Source organism: Helicoverpa armigera, chromosome 31 (assembly GCF_030705265.1).
Source record: "Helicoverpa armigera isolate CAAS_96S chromosome 31, ASM3070526v1, whole genome shotgun sequence".
In the NCBI taxonomy this organism is placed as follows: domain Eukaryota; kingdom Metazoa; phylum Arthropoda; class Insecta; order Lepidoptera; family Noctuidae; genus Helicoverpa; species Helicoverpa armigera.
Genome location: NC_087150.1, coordinates 5,316,714 through 5,331,080, shown reverse-complemented (window position 1 = coordinate 5,331,080; position 14,367 = coordinate 5,316,714). Strand labels below are relative to the sequence as shown.

General features: G+C 39.5%; 1 protein-coding gene across 1 annotated transcript; it reads right to left on the bottom strand.

Moving 5' to 3' along the window:
- Positions 1–1,072: 1,072 nt before the first annotated feature.
- On the bottom strand, positions 1,073–6,509 carry LOC110381337 (transcriptional regulator Erg). The gene is made up of 8 exons (XM_064043190.1): positions 6,442–6,509; positions 5,880–6,002; positions 5,378–5,443; positions 4,986–5,092; positions 3,981–4,073; positions 3,252–3,373; positions 2,769–2,877; positions 1,073–2,119 (listed from the first exon to the last, which is right to left on the bottom strand). The coding sequence occupies exons 1-8, from the start codon at positions 6,507–6,509 to the stop codon at positions 1,899–1,901; spliced, it is 909 nt and encodes a 302-aa protein (XP_063899260.1). The 3' UTR covers positions 1,073–1,898.
- Positions 6,510–14,367: the final 7,858 nt, after the last annotated feature.

Below are 14,367 nucleotides of genomic sequence, written 5' to 3'. Positions count from 1 at the left end.
GTGCCGATCACAACTCGTCTCCTATCGGACTTTGACATTTAAAAAATACCAAATTTTGTGATAAATGTTAAAATTAACCACATGAAAAATTATGAGGAGGGTTAAAGCTATCTAAAAAGTCAAATTATTGCCTCGTTGAAGCTCTCGATAACTCCATAGGTATCGGGTTACTAAACGACGATTTAGCTGAAAGGGAGTCAAGAATTCAAAATTATTGGCCAAACGTATGTTTCTTAAGAAATGAGCAGATAGCCAATTATTGTTATGATTTAAGCAGGAAAGTGCTGCAGATGCCAGAAAATCTCGGTGTAGGCAAGTTTATTTAATAAAATGTCCGTGGGATGAAAACACGCTATTTGAACGCTCAGACTCATAGATCTTCTGAGGTCTACGGAGTTTCCCAAGAGACGAGGTTTTTTAAAAATCAGTGATTACGAGACCTCAAGATCTCGTGCTCACAGTCTATGTGCTATTTTCTGTATTTTTTTAGAATTTCAAGACTTATAAAAATGTCAAAGTCCGATAGGAGACGAGTTGTGATCGGCACTGCTTACTTTCAATTGGTTTTGTCGTAGCTCAAAGTACTGATACTCTTCTAAATAGTGTTTATTTATGAAAAAGCGATATTTTAAAACACGTGGGTACAATATCTAAACAATAGAACGCTTTACACTAAAATACCGAAACTCTTAACATTGCCATCAATCATCAGTATAGCCCATTTAGAGCAGGTGAAAATTTTATCAAATACGCATAGTTTTTCAAAAATGTTTTGATCTAACAAAAAATTACATTAATCATTAATTAAAAGTGCATTATCATTTTCCTGAAAATCACTTCAGAAGCTTTTCAAAACACCGACGAACTTTCTACCAGCAATTAGTCCAAAACAAGGTTTAACCAATTTCTTAGCAATTGTACAAAATTTAAATTTAGAATACACTCTCACGCATGCTCGGCTAACTCTTTTGATGCTAGAAACATACTACAATCATTAAAACCCTTTGAAATACACGTACAGTCCTTAAAACTAAGATTTCGCATAGGTGCCCGTTTTTTTTGCAAAGGAGTGTATATTTAAATAGTTTAATTAACAATAATATTCACATGATTGCTTATAATTCACAATGATAGTTGTCTACGTAACTAATTTATTATTATTATAGGTAATATTGCACATTTTAACTAAATACATTAATAACTAATGACTAGGTTATCTTAAATAATCGCTCGTATCCCGAGGGACCAACTTCCCGCACCTGGATAAAAAGTTGCCAATGTCCTTCCTCAGGATCTAGTGTATAGGGTGGTTATTTTTTTATTCTTAACTAATATTGAGTAATTTTTGTTAATTAGATGGGAAATATTTAAGTAAATACCTTCAATTAATGTTACTGTACAATTTATGACTAGGTTCAAGAAATAATCACAAAGTTGAGATCTTACAATTACGGGATGACTTTAAGTTTCATTTCAAACCCAAAGAGTGAATTTTCTAAGGTAAATTTTTATGAAATAAAATGTAAATAACTTTACCGCCCTGAAGTTAGCTACTAGTGTCTTTACGAAAGTCGGAATAGATGAACAAAACACGATTACTTATGTGCGAGATATCATGTTGCTAAGTTCAGAGCCACAAAGTTGTTGAATAGCTTTTTCAAAAAATTTGAGTACATAGCCTTTTTTACAAAGTCAATTTCAAAATGATATTCATTACGGTCAGTTCCACCATTTAACTCTAACGATAACCGAACTATTTTCAGTTGCCAATACGCCGATTTAACCAACAAGCGACCATTTCACGAATTACTGCCGTTAAAGTCAAATAGTGCAAATCACCCTTAAAAAAACATAAAAAATATAGAAAATTCAAAACTGAAAACAGCGCCATCTACCGCCTACGTATCGTAATGTCCCGTATGATTGATATGATGATGGTAATACCGTCGCTGGTATTCAGCCTGTGGGGGCGGCTGCAGGTATTGGGGGTAAACTCCCCCGTACAGCGAGGTGAGCACGTCGTACGGCGCCGGGGCGGGGGGCGAGCGGGCGCGGGGGGGTGCCGCCATGCTGAAGAGAGCTTCGGGGTCGCACACGAACTTGTAGACGTAACGTTCTCCTGGAAAATGGAGATTATGTAATAATTGTGAGGAAGATGATGAGTATGAACGTGGACGGATATAGTGGAAGAGGAAGACCAAAGAAACGATGGATGGATTGTGTGAAAGTAGATATGGTAAGAAAGAATGTTAATTGTGAGATGACGGCAGATAGAAGAGTATGGAAGGAGAAAACATGCTGCGCCGACCACAAATAGGATTGGGATAAGGGCAGGAGGATGATGATGATGATCTCACGCATAATTCTTCCTTATGTAGGTATGTTCCTCCTGTATATGTTTTCTCGCTTATTTATTTTCCCTAGACATGTAGGTATTTACGTACGTAGGTTACTCTACTTATGTACTCCCCTTATATACTCTCTAATGTACTCCCTTATATACATATTCTTATGTCCTCCCCTTATATACTCTTATGTACTCCTCTTATACATACTCTTATGTACTCCCCTTATATAATGCACCTGTGTCCAAGCAAATGCTTGTGAACTATAGTATGTCCTGCGGAGTGAGCTAATCTACTGCATGAGAACAGCCGCTGAAGCCGATAATCTGCTACTAGGACATCATCGTCATCACCAGCCTGATATAAAATTGCCAGTTTTACTGAAAGAGCAAAAAGTATGAAATCTAGTGGAATGAGGAGTACCTGCGACCTTCTGCATGATGCCCTTCTCGTAGTAGTACCTCAGAGACCTGGACAGCTTGTCGTAGTTCATCGCTGGCCTGTTCTTCTGGGCGCCCCAACGTCGCGCCACCTAGAAAGAGAAGGTATTATGTATTACTTAAATGTTTCTGAGGCATATTTAAGAGCTTGTAAGAGACAAGACCTTGTAAGCAAGCTGTGGAATGACTAGTCCTTAATTTCGCAGTAATTTCGATCTGTCAGATTGACATAATCATCATCATTGGATTTGATTACAAGTCGAGCGATCTATTGAAGGTGAGAGATCATCGCTAGGAAACCTGGACTGTAAAGTCAGAAATCAGCAACCCGCATTGAAAAAATGACCAACGCTCTATCCTTCTCCAAGTGAGCAGTCACAACTCCTTAGCTCTGGGTTTCTAGCCCAACAGTGGGACGATAATGATGACACACTGGTAAAGATACTACAATACCAAAGCCTCCTACCTCCTCAGGCTCATGCAGCTTGAACTCCAGCCCCCGGCCGGTCCAGGCAACGCAGCGCGCACCTTCAGCCAGCAGAGAGACCAGGAACTGCCACAGTTGTAGGGCACCGCGACGACCACCGCCTAGAAGCAACATTAGGTACTCGTGCAAGATTGTGTTTAGAAACACGAGATAGTAGTTACTTTGCTTAGGTGGTGGAACATCAACAAATCAACCCGTACGTGTTCTTCTTCCTATAACAAGTTTTGGATTTAAGATACAGGGCCCCCGTTTGAATCTCTGAAATTAGTTTTAGGGGGAAGTGGAATACAAACGCGCCGTATACAGCAATGACATTCTGTAAGACTTCATTCTTAACTTCGCATCTGAATCCGCCGTGAGTTTCGTGATTGGCATTCTCAAACTACACTAGCGCTACTCTTGCGAGCGTGTTTGCGAGTTGAACTAAATTAAACTCGAGATTTTGACAGATAAAGTATGAGATGACTTTTAGAACGTTTTGAACCGAATGCGAAGTGAGAGTGAATAGCGAAGTGAAATGCGAGTTGTCGTCTGAATTTTATAGAATCGACGAACAGGACCTTGTTGTTTCAGGATAGAGTGATAATCAGGTGATAATGCGAGTGGGATTTACTGTTTAGTCATCTGAGTCACTATTTCCCCTCAAAGTTGGGTGTCTTAGCTAAAATCCGACATACTTAGATGACATTATAACTAGGTGGTACAAACCAGCATGCGTGGTGGTGACGTGCTGGTGAGGAGACGCGGCGTCAGTCCGGCTGGAGCTGGCGGCCGCTGCTGTAGGACACAGGGAACTGCTCACTGGCGAGAGAGAAGAGATATAATGTATGGAGAATATTCAGGTTGGCTGGATGGTAAGCCTCCTATGTCCTATAGTTAAGAGTGAGAGCTAGGAAAGAGGGAGCTCGTGGCTAAGTAAATCCCAAATGGATGCTGCATTTACCATAAGGTTAAGTAATGCTTGACGTGGTCGGTCCGTGGATGGATGTCCCTTATCATAACTAGTTCCTCTGTTTTTCAGAAGGGATGTTAAATAAGTGGCTTGCGGCAGTCATTTCAAGAATATCTTAAGCCAGAAAGTGTAATAACCATTCATACTAAGAGCTATGGATTTGTTAAGGTTCTGGGTTTTTGCAAGTCTTATCTATAGGAAGTCGCCTCCAAATACCCCGATCAATTTCATACTCAAATATTACGTTTTGTTAATGATTCATGGATCGATATTCCACCTCACAGAACTATTTTCTTCCTTTCAGCTGTAGAGATCAGTTCATCATCCTCCGAGACTTTTCCCAATCATGTTGGGGTCGGCTTCCAGTCTAACCGGATTCAGCTGAGTACCAGTGCTTTACAAGAACCGACTGCCTATCTGACCTCCTCAACCCAGTTACCTGGGCAACCCGATACCCCTTGGTTAGACTGGTCTCAGACTTACTGACTGCTGACTACCCGTAACGACTGCCAAGGATGTTCAATGACAGCCGGGACCTACAGTTTAACGTGCCACCCGAAACACAGTCAGTGGTGTCTAAGATATACTTAGAAAGTACATACAAACTTAGAAAAGTTGTATTGGTACTTGCCTGACCTGGGGTCGAACCCGCGCCCTCATACTTGAGAGGTTGGGCCTTTTACCTACTAGGCCGCCACGACTTTTTTATATTTTGAAGTAAACGTGGCTGTAAATAATTTAAAATTCCGCAGACCACTCACCTAACTTCTCATCCCAGTGCTGATGATGTTCAGTGCTAGTGACCGCCTCGTCTCTCTCACGCGGCTCCTCCGTCACTTCCTCCACGCATTTACCGTACGAGCTGCATCTGTGGGAGAATCAACCTTGTAGTCTTGTCCAAAGGTTGTTATTTCAATAGCACTTAGAGATCCCTTTGACTCCGTAAGCCCTAAACCGCCGGGGCTGCGGTATGCTCGCGCTCATGACCGCGGCGCTGGTACATAAAAGGCTTAAGAAGGAACATGGCGGGGTTTAGTCAGTGAGAGTCCGACCGAGCGAAAAATGGACGCAATTTACAGTGAAAATTTGTCTCATGTTGTGAGCTAATACTGCCAACGTAAATTACAAAGTAAATTAAGTGCAGATATCTTACCTGTGTAATTGTCCTGTATACTGTTCTCTATAATCTGGTCTAGTTTCCTCTCCTTCGCCTTTACAACTGCGGAAAACATAAAAAATCTCGATTAAGTAGGTTTTACTATTTATTTATAGCTGTATATGTTTACTTTGGTTGAGGTTAAAAAAGATCGATCGAAGAACTTTTATTGTCCTTAAAATGACAAAAAGTTTTACCAAAGAAAGGTCATCGGATTGCAATCGGTCATTGGTTGAGTGTCGTAAAGAAAGATATGATAAGCTGCGAACTCGAAGAGGAAGATGTCCACGATAGAGCGAAGTGGAAGATACGGAAAGCGGACCCCGTCACAAGACGGGATAAACGCTAAGAAGAAGAAGAAGAAAGAAAGGTCATCGGGTTGCAAGGGTTTCCAGGGGATCTGATAAGCTAGGCAATCGCTCCATCTAAGGCTGCATCCAGTTACACAGGAATTCCTACCCTAATTTTAAAGCAATAAGGCTCAATTCATCATACTCACGGTTCATGCTGGTCTATCAACGTGTGTGTATGTGTGTGCGCATGTCTCGCATACAACTGTGCGTGTGTGTGAGTGTGCGGGTGTTCGTACGGTCGAGCTGTAGACGTTGGCGTTGTTGATTCTCTGTAAAGATAGAAGAATTATTTCGTTCGGTGGATGTTTTATGTTGACGATATTATCTAGGATGATGAATTTTATCAAAAGAATAGGAACTAACATTTGCATTAGAAATCTCTCATTCATTTCAATAACTTTATTTAAAAGGTGTCCCGACGGTATTTATTTATCATTTCTACATTTACTGTTGCCATTCTGTCTGATTGTCTGTCGCTTTTTCACGCCAAACCTTCTGAACCGAGTTAAATACAATTTTGTACCCAGAAAATTTTCATCTGGAGAAAGGATATAAACTTATCTGGGTGTGGGAGTCGTCGTGGAACCCCAGGGAATAAGTAGCAAGTCTACTCCATAACATTTTTTAAAACTTGCAAGAGGAGTTGATGATTTTGAATCCCAAAAGGGCCTAATTATTTCTGGGCAGTAATCGATGGTGATGGCATACCTGTGTTGGTAGTGCAGCCCCCAGGGTATGGGGTAGGGCTGTCCCTGCTGCGCCATATCACCAGACATCGCTGATCTTCCGAGGACTCTGCATCATGAGGACCTGGGGGAGAAAGAGGAATTAGTACTTATACTGATGTTGTATCCAGAATGCTACTCAGTAGCAGTCGTTGTTACAATTCCACGTCAGAGGCCGTCAGGCGAAGTTGAGAACACACTGACACTAGGGCTTGTTAGGTGATTAAACCTGTAGCTCACTCGATAAGCTATTTTTTTTCTGTCGTCACCAACCTGGTCTGCTAGCAGGATGTATTTGACTCTCATGTACCGTCACAAGTAAACATAGCTGATGCTATTTTAAATGTCATTTACCTACTCCGAGCTATATTATGTAATTTTCTTAAAACCCACAAAGCAATTTCGGTCCTACCCGGAAATCGAACTCGAGTCTTCCTGCACTGCAGTCATACTACGCGATTACAAGACCAATAAGTATGTAACACAGCTGTCGGACTATCGTATAAAAACAAATTCCGATGGATAAATGCCTCCACGACGAAGTTCCATACAAAAAAGCTAAAAACTCTGCAAAAATCTCTATCGTTCAAGCACTTAATACTATTTCCTGCTGAAGGTAGATACTAGAGCTTCAAGCGACGGTAAGTTTGTAATGTAGCTCAATCGCATTCAGTCTAGACTTTCTTTTTGCCTAGATACTTGCAGACGTCGAGCTAAACTAGTTAGGAGTCGGCTAGTATTTGCGCATCTTTAAGCTAAGATTCCCTCTTCGTGCGGCACTGTTTGTCACACCGCATGTATCTCGTGGTGTACTCGCTGTAGCAAACAGTAACACATTGCGCGCGAACATTACTAACATGTCCGCGACACTGCAACAGCCGCGCGAACACATGCTAGCTGTGGACTCGCGATAGGTATAGCTTAGGATACGTGTATCTTTCGTGAACAAAAATGTGTAAAATTTTGGTGGAATCCTCGCCATTTGATAATCGTTATAAGCAGTTTGAAGTTAGAAAGCCCAGAGGCTCCAAAACTATTGGACCAATTTGAAAAATCATTTCACTGTTGGGAAGCTGCACAATTAACGGGTGACGTTGCGTAGGCTTTATTTTATCCGGTTACGGGAAGAAGAATACTATTACAGCTCATATTAGTAGTTAGTTTTATAAGATCTTTCATAGGCGACTGGCTGACACTTCAAGTGACTCAAAGGCGGGTTTTTATTTTGGTCAAAAATTAAGCATTGCCATCCAACGTGGCAATGCTGCCAGCCTCTTGGGTACACTCCCGGTGGGCAGCGATGAGGAGTTTTTTGATGCCATTTTATAATTGTTTTAGTTGTATAATAAACAAGTTTATTTTCATGTAACTGAATTCATGTGCAAATAAATCCGTTGACTTTAGAAGAAGTTCCCACGAGACGGGTGAAATCACTACCAAAAGCTAGGCTATTATACACTCCATATTTACTGAAATATCATAAAATTTCAATATACAAAACCTAAATAAAAACCCAATCTATCCCACACGAGTCTTCCCGGATATAATCTGAAACGCCGCGAATGCTATCAGATGCCGGAGACGAGCCGCGCATGGCAAGCAGACGGCTTAACCTAATCAGAGATGGGTGGCGCGGTAAGCAATTGTCGTATGTTTTTGTTTGATTATTGAGTGATATTGGATATTAGTGGAAAAATAATTTTTGGGCAAAGCCGCGATTATCTACTGCGAAGAGGTTTACGGATTGTAGCTCCTATCTAATACAACAGTACCTAACGCATTTTTAATTAGGTACTGTACCTAATATGATAATTAAATAGATCATTTATTTTTTAATGAAACTACTTAATAATTTAACGAAATCTAATAAAGCTGAAGAGTTGTTTGCTTAAACACTAGATATTCGCTATTTAATGATCCGATATTATAAATTCCTTCAGAGTTAGTTCAATTATCGAGAAAAGCTGTAGGCTACCGACTGCTTATCCAGGTGCGCGAAGTAGTTCCCTTATGTTGCGACTGAAACCGCTGGTGGAAACCAGTGAATTTTACAGCGGTTAGTCACCTCCATAAAATTGCTGACTCAGATACCATCATTCATTCATCAACGCAATTCTAAAAGGCTACAAAGATTGTCATTTGACCAGGATCTTCCAACTTTCTAAACATACCTACACTAAAAATCTACATACTCATAAAGTTCTCAGTTCCCACAGTACCTCAAGTAAAACCGCAAATAAACAGCTAGTCAAATACATATAAAAACCCCAGTTTTTCTCATTAATATTCAAACCGCGTGTTGTCTGCTTTCGTTAGAATGCACAAGTGAACAAATTGTGTAGCTGTCAATCTATCAATCAAACTGTATTCTGTGTTTATGCTAAATCTGTGGGTTTTACAAGCCGAAACCTCAAATATAAAAAAACGGCCAAGTGCGAGTCGGACTCGCGCACAAAGGGTTCCGTACCATTGTTTATAAAACCGCATCTAGGTGTTGCCGTTATCGAAATTGAGCAAAAATGAGAGAGAGTCCTCCAAAATATTTATGTTATTCTAATTTTCAGTATTTGTTTTTACAGCAGCAATAGAAATACATCATCTGTGAAAATTTCAACTCTCTAACTATCATGGTACATGAGATACAGCCTGGTGACAGACGGAGCGACGGACGGACAGAGGAGCGAAAACAATAGGGTCCCGTTTTACCCTTTGGGTACGGAACCCTAAAAATGAATTATTGACACGCTATTATTAGGACATGTATGTAACTATGTAACGGAATCTAAGGTAACTAATTTTAGCATCTTTTGAAATTGGCAGCTGTATGTAGTTCTGATGACAATACATTAATATGATACTGTCGAACTGATCTGATGATGGAGCCGGAAGATATGAACTGGAACTTCATGATGGAACATCGTATTATAACTGTGTCTAGAAAATTCTTGTAGGTATGTAATTTTTACGTGCGTTTATCAAAACATGCTTTTATATCATCCCCCGAGCCTCTTTCCCAACCATGTTGGGGTCGGATTCCAGTCTAACCAGATGCAGCTGAGTACCAGTGTGCCACAAGGAGCGACTGCTTATCTGATCTCCTCAACTCAGTTACCCGAGCAACCCGATACCCCTTAGTAAGACTTGTATCCGACTTACTGGCTTCTGACTACCCATAACGACTGCCAAGAAACCAAAACCAAATCTATCTTCACTCAAAAGATAACAAATCCAATTGAAAGTCAATTGAGAGAGAACATTTGACTCCCGCCACAGCCACGCTACAACCACGCCACGGCGGCGGGAAATGAGCGCTCGCCTTGTTTCCGTCGACAGAATTACATTTACAAACAATCTTAAGATTATATGAACGGTTTATAAATCGATCTTCTTAGATGTTTTATTTTGTTTGTGAATAATCTAGGTTTTTCTTACTGTTTTTTTTTTTCTAGATATTGAGATCAAAAGCAGGTGAAGTAAGCTTCGCCGAAATCATAATGATGATTATTTTATAAACTAGCTTTTGATGTTTGTCGCGGTTTCGGCCTTCCCCGTTCCGTGGAAACTACATACGCTATAAATATAGCCTATGTCACCCAGGGATATTACAGCTTTCCAACAGTGAAATAATTTTTCAAATCGGTTCAGTAGTTCGGGAGTCTTTAGGGTTACGAACAAAACAAAGTTTCCTCTTTCATAATCAGCCTAGTAAACTTGAAGATAGAAGATTTTTTATCCATGTGCGAGAAGTAAGAAGAAGTATTCAACAAACTTCCACTTCAAATAAGATTAAAATCGGAAAGTATATTCGTTTTAATTCAAAAAAAGTCTCATACCCTTATTCTAATTCGCAATTTTTCCACACTTTAAAGAAATTGTTATAAAAATCTTACCCCCGAGCTATAGACAGGGGTGTCAGATAATATCATTGATATTATTCATCAGATCAATTGTTCATGAAAATGCGGAGTGAATTATAATGTGAACGTGATATTTGGGTACCAATCAAATTCTGATTGATTTTTTGTATTTGTACTAGCTTTTTGTCGTGGCATCATCTACTACTTCTACGGATAAAAGGCGAGTCATTTTTTGGTGTGTGTAAAGGCAAGGAAAGTTCGGTCGTTTTGCGAGCTTTCGCCAGCGATTAAGCCTTACGTCTCGTGGGCACTTCTTTGTGCACCCGGATTAAAAGTATTTTAAGCCTTGCTCATCATGCTGCGAGCCTTTTTCCCAAACTATGTTAGGGCCAGCTTCCAGTCTAACCGGATATTATGTAGCTGAGTACCAGTGCTTTACAAGAAGCGACTGCCTATCTGACCTCCTCAACCCAGTTACCCGGGCAACCCGATACCCCTTGGTTGGACTGGTGTCAGACTTACTGGCATCTGACTACCCGTAACGACTGCCAAGGATGTTCAATGACAACCGGGACCTACAGTTTAACTTGCCATCCGAAATACAGTCATTGGTGTCTAAGATATACTTAGAAAGTACGTACAAACTTAGTAAAGTTGCATTGGTACTTGCCTGACCTGGAATCGAACCCGCGCCCTCACACTCGAGAGGTTGGTTCTTTGCCCACTAGGCCACCTCGACTTCCCCACTAGGCCACCACGACTTTATTTGATGATTTTAAGCCTTGCTCAATAAATGGAATGTCTCATTGGCTAGTTTCAGAGCTTCTAAGCGTGCTCAAGCACCAAAAAACATTTTATCTTTGTCGACCTCTGAACATCTTCCAAAGATCGTAGCGTAATGAAAATTGGCAGCTGTATGTAGTTCTGATGACAATACAAAAATAATATGGTACTATCGAACTGATCTGATGATGGAGCCGGAAGATATGAACTGGCACTTCATGATGGAACACCGTTTTAGTAAAGTCGTGCACTTAATGATTTTTACTCGCTAGATTTTCTAATATTATAAAATCGTACCTACAGTATTTTTCAAGTAAGTATGTCGTTATTTTGTTACTGTATTTCTGTGTGGGAAAACCATTGATTTGCTTCCATTACATTAGGTCACATTGTCATAGGGTGTGAACAAATAGTGCAATATATTTAATGAGCCCTGTCATCGTCACTGGAGGGGAAGTCGTGTAGGGTAGCATCACTCGGGTAAACAGTAGCACTTTGTGGCAGTAGGGTAAATCGATCGGTTGTTTGTTTTTAAATAATCGGCTTATAAGAAAGAGGTGGGTTTTTTTTTTATAACGTGTTTTTTTATTTAAAAGTTGGGTAAAATATACACAGAGGGAACTTTGAGACACCGACATTAGAGATTTTGAAGAAAATATAACTTTTTTCTTATTTTTCAAAATCGATTGTTTTTACGGCCTTTAATTCTAGATATTTTTGTGTTATTTATTAGTGACAAATTATTTTAATTTTAGTATTCACCAGCGGTTTCATCCGCATTTCATCCCGTGGAAACTGCTTTCTATTAATTATTTTTTTGGAATATAGAACCATTTTATAGAGCCATTATTTTTGTGATTTCACAACCTTCAAATTGTTTCAAAGTAAACTAAATCTATTTTTACATAAAAAAATTAAACTTAAAAATAATAAAGACACAGACAGACATTCGCATTCATGGATTTTTTTGAAAATCCAATGTTTTCTTTAAAAAAATCGACCCTACAGTCTCCACACAGACTATAATACGTCAAACCATCTGTTCTCAATTTGAAACATGGAGTGCGGGGCGCTTCCGCTTCCGGCCCCGCCCCCCGCCCAACTCGCAGGCTCTATTGCCAATGTTCCGAGTCTATGGTAACCTATAGATAAACTGAGTATATGTGTGACTGATTTTGTTTAGGCTGGAAAAGTAGTTTTAACCGACTGTGTTTAAAAAAAGGTGAACATGAAGTTATTGTACAGGCTAGATGTTTTCCATATTCGGAAAAATATAGTCTATGTTACTCGGGGATAGTGTAGCTTTCTAATAGTGAAAGACTTTTTCAAATCAGTTCAGTAGTTCCGCAGTTCCAAGGGTATTGTGTTGCCCGGGTTACTGTGTTGAAGAAGTTAGGACAATCGCTCCTTGTGGCAACTGGTACTCAGCTGCATCCTGTTAGACTGGATGCCGACACCAACATAGTTGGGAAAAGGCTCGGAAGGTGACTTAATTCAGTAGTTCTGGTAGATTCGAGGCTGGTTAAACTGGATGCCTACCCAACACAGTTGGATGGATAGCTGGATAAGGACTAGGCAGATTATGAAATACCCTTATCTATAATATTTTGGAAGAGCACAGTTTGTATGCTTCCCAGTGCCCTAGTCAAGTGAAATCAAGAGATATAAAAGAGAGATAAAACTGGGTACTGGTACTCTTTTTGAATAGGCACTTAAACAATAAATAATTTTCTCCTTTAATAAAATTAATCAATTAATTCCTTTAAGTTAAACAATCTTGGTAGCACTTTTTACACAAATACATACATGGCTATTGAAACAAATAGACTACTGCCACTACTGATTTTAATAATGATTAAACAATTGTTAGATAAATTTATTTGTAGCTACATCGTGGTGGCTTCGTGGGTAAAGAACCATCCTCTCGAGTAAGAGGGCGCGGGTTCGATTCCAGGTCAGGCAAGTACCAATGCAACTTTTCTAAGTTTATATGTACTGTCTAAGTATATCTTGGACACTAGTGGCTGATAAAAAAGGTGAAGGAAAACATCTTGAGGAAACCTGGACTATATAGTCTGAAATCACCAAGCCGCATTGAGCAAGCGTGGTGATTAATGCTCAATCCTTCTTCGTGTGAGAGGAGGCCGCAGCCCAGCAGTGGGACAATAAAAAGGCTGTTACTTAAACTTTTACTTAAACATTTTTTTAAATAAGTAGCATTTTATTTTCTGACTTTCTAAATGTGCCTACTAAAATGCACCATAGTTACCCATGCACCCAAGTATAATCATACAGAATGCAACATGTCTAAGTGGTCTAAACATCACATACTCCCCTGAGGCGAGGGGGAGTGAGGGGTGAGGGGTGAAGGGGGGGGAGGGGGTTGTAGTTAAATATTTAATAGAGCTGCTAATAGCCCGGGGAATGTGTGTGTGGGAGCTGTGATTTGGGAAAAGACTAGTTGTTTTAGGGATACCAAACGAAAAAAATATCATTTAGAATTAAAGTAGTTTAAATACATGTCACTTTATTTATTAAAATATTAACATCAATTTTAAAAAGTTAAAATAAACTAAAATATAGATATATACAACTTTTAGTAAATATATTATTTATGTTTAAAAATTACAAGCTACAACATCATGTTCTAACAAAATTAGCTGAAACAATCCTACGGAAACACCTGATGACCATATTCTAACAAATAAATATTTGATTTGATCTTACTTCTTTAAACCAAGATTTTATTAGTCAAGAGATCGCACTTTACTGCATAAGCGATGCTTATGAGACAGTCAGTAAAACAACTGTGGAAAATTGACAGTTAGGTACTCCTTTGTGTCTGGTAAGGCAAGCTACAAAGCTTGTCCCCTTAAAACAGGCAGAATAAACTCCTCCGATACTTTTTAAATCAAATTCTCAACACCCCAATAAAAAGGCCAACTTCAAAGCAAGATTTTAACAACAAAAAGTGTCAAAAAGACACCCATTTTCTATTTTCCTTAAAAAATAAACATTCACTCACTATCCCTTATTTTTGACACACAATAGACAAATAACAAATACACTACTGTAGTAAACATTCGAGTATTCAAACAACTGGAGACGTTATGAGCACAAATCTTTTAACGAAAAGTCTGTCAATTTAACATGCTACAAATAATGAAAGCTCATCATCTGCCTAGCCTTTTCCCAACTACGTTCCAACTGAGTACCAGTGTGCTACAAGGAGCGACACAATATCCCTAGGTTAGAATGGCGTCAGACTT

Excerpts from the sequence above, each read along its gene's own strand:
- LOC110381337 (XM_064043190.1), bottom strand. The coding sequence starts at position 6,509 with ATGTCTGGTGATATGGCGCAGCAGGGACAGCCCTACCCCATACCCTGG. Across the intron at positions 5,093-5,377 it reads TATACAGGACAATTACACAG|ATGCAGCTCGTACGGTAAAT; the intron begins GTAAGATATCTG and ends ATTCTCCCACAG. Across the intron at positions 2,878-3,251 it reads AGCTGCATGAGCCTGAGGAG|GTGGCGCGACGTTGGGGCGC; the intron begins GTAGGAGGCTTT and ends TTCTCTTTCTAG.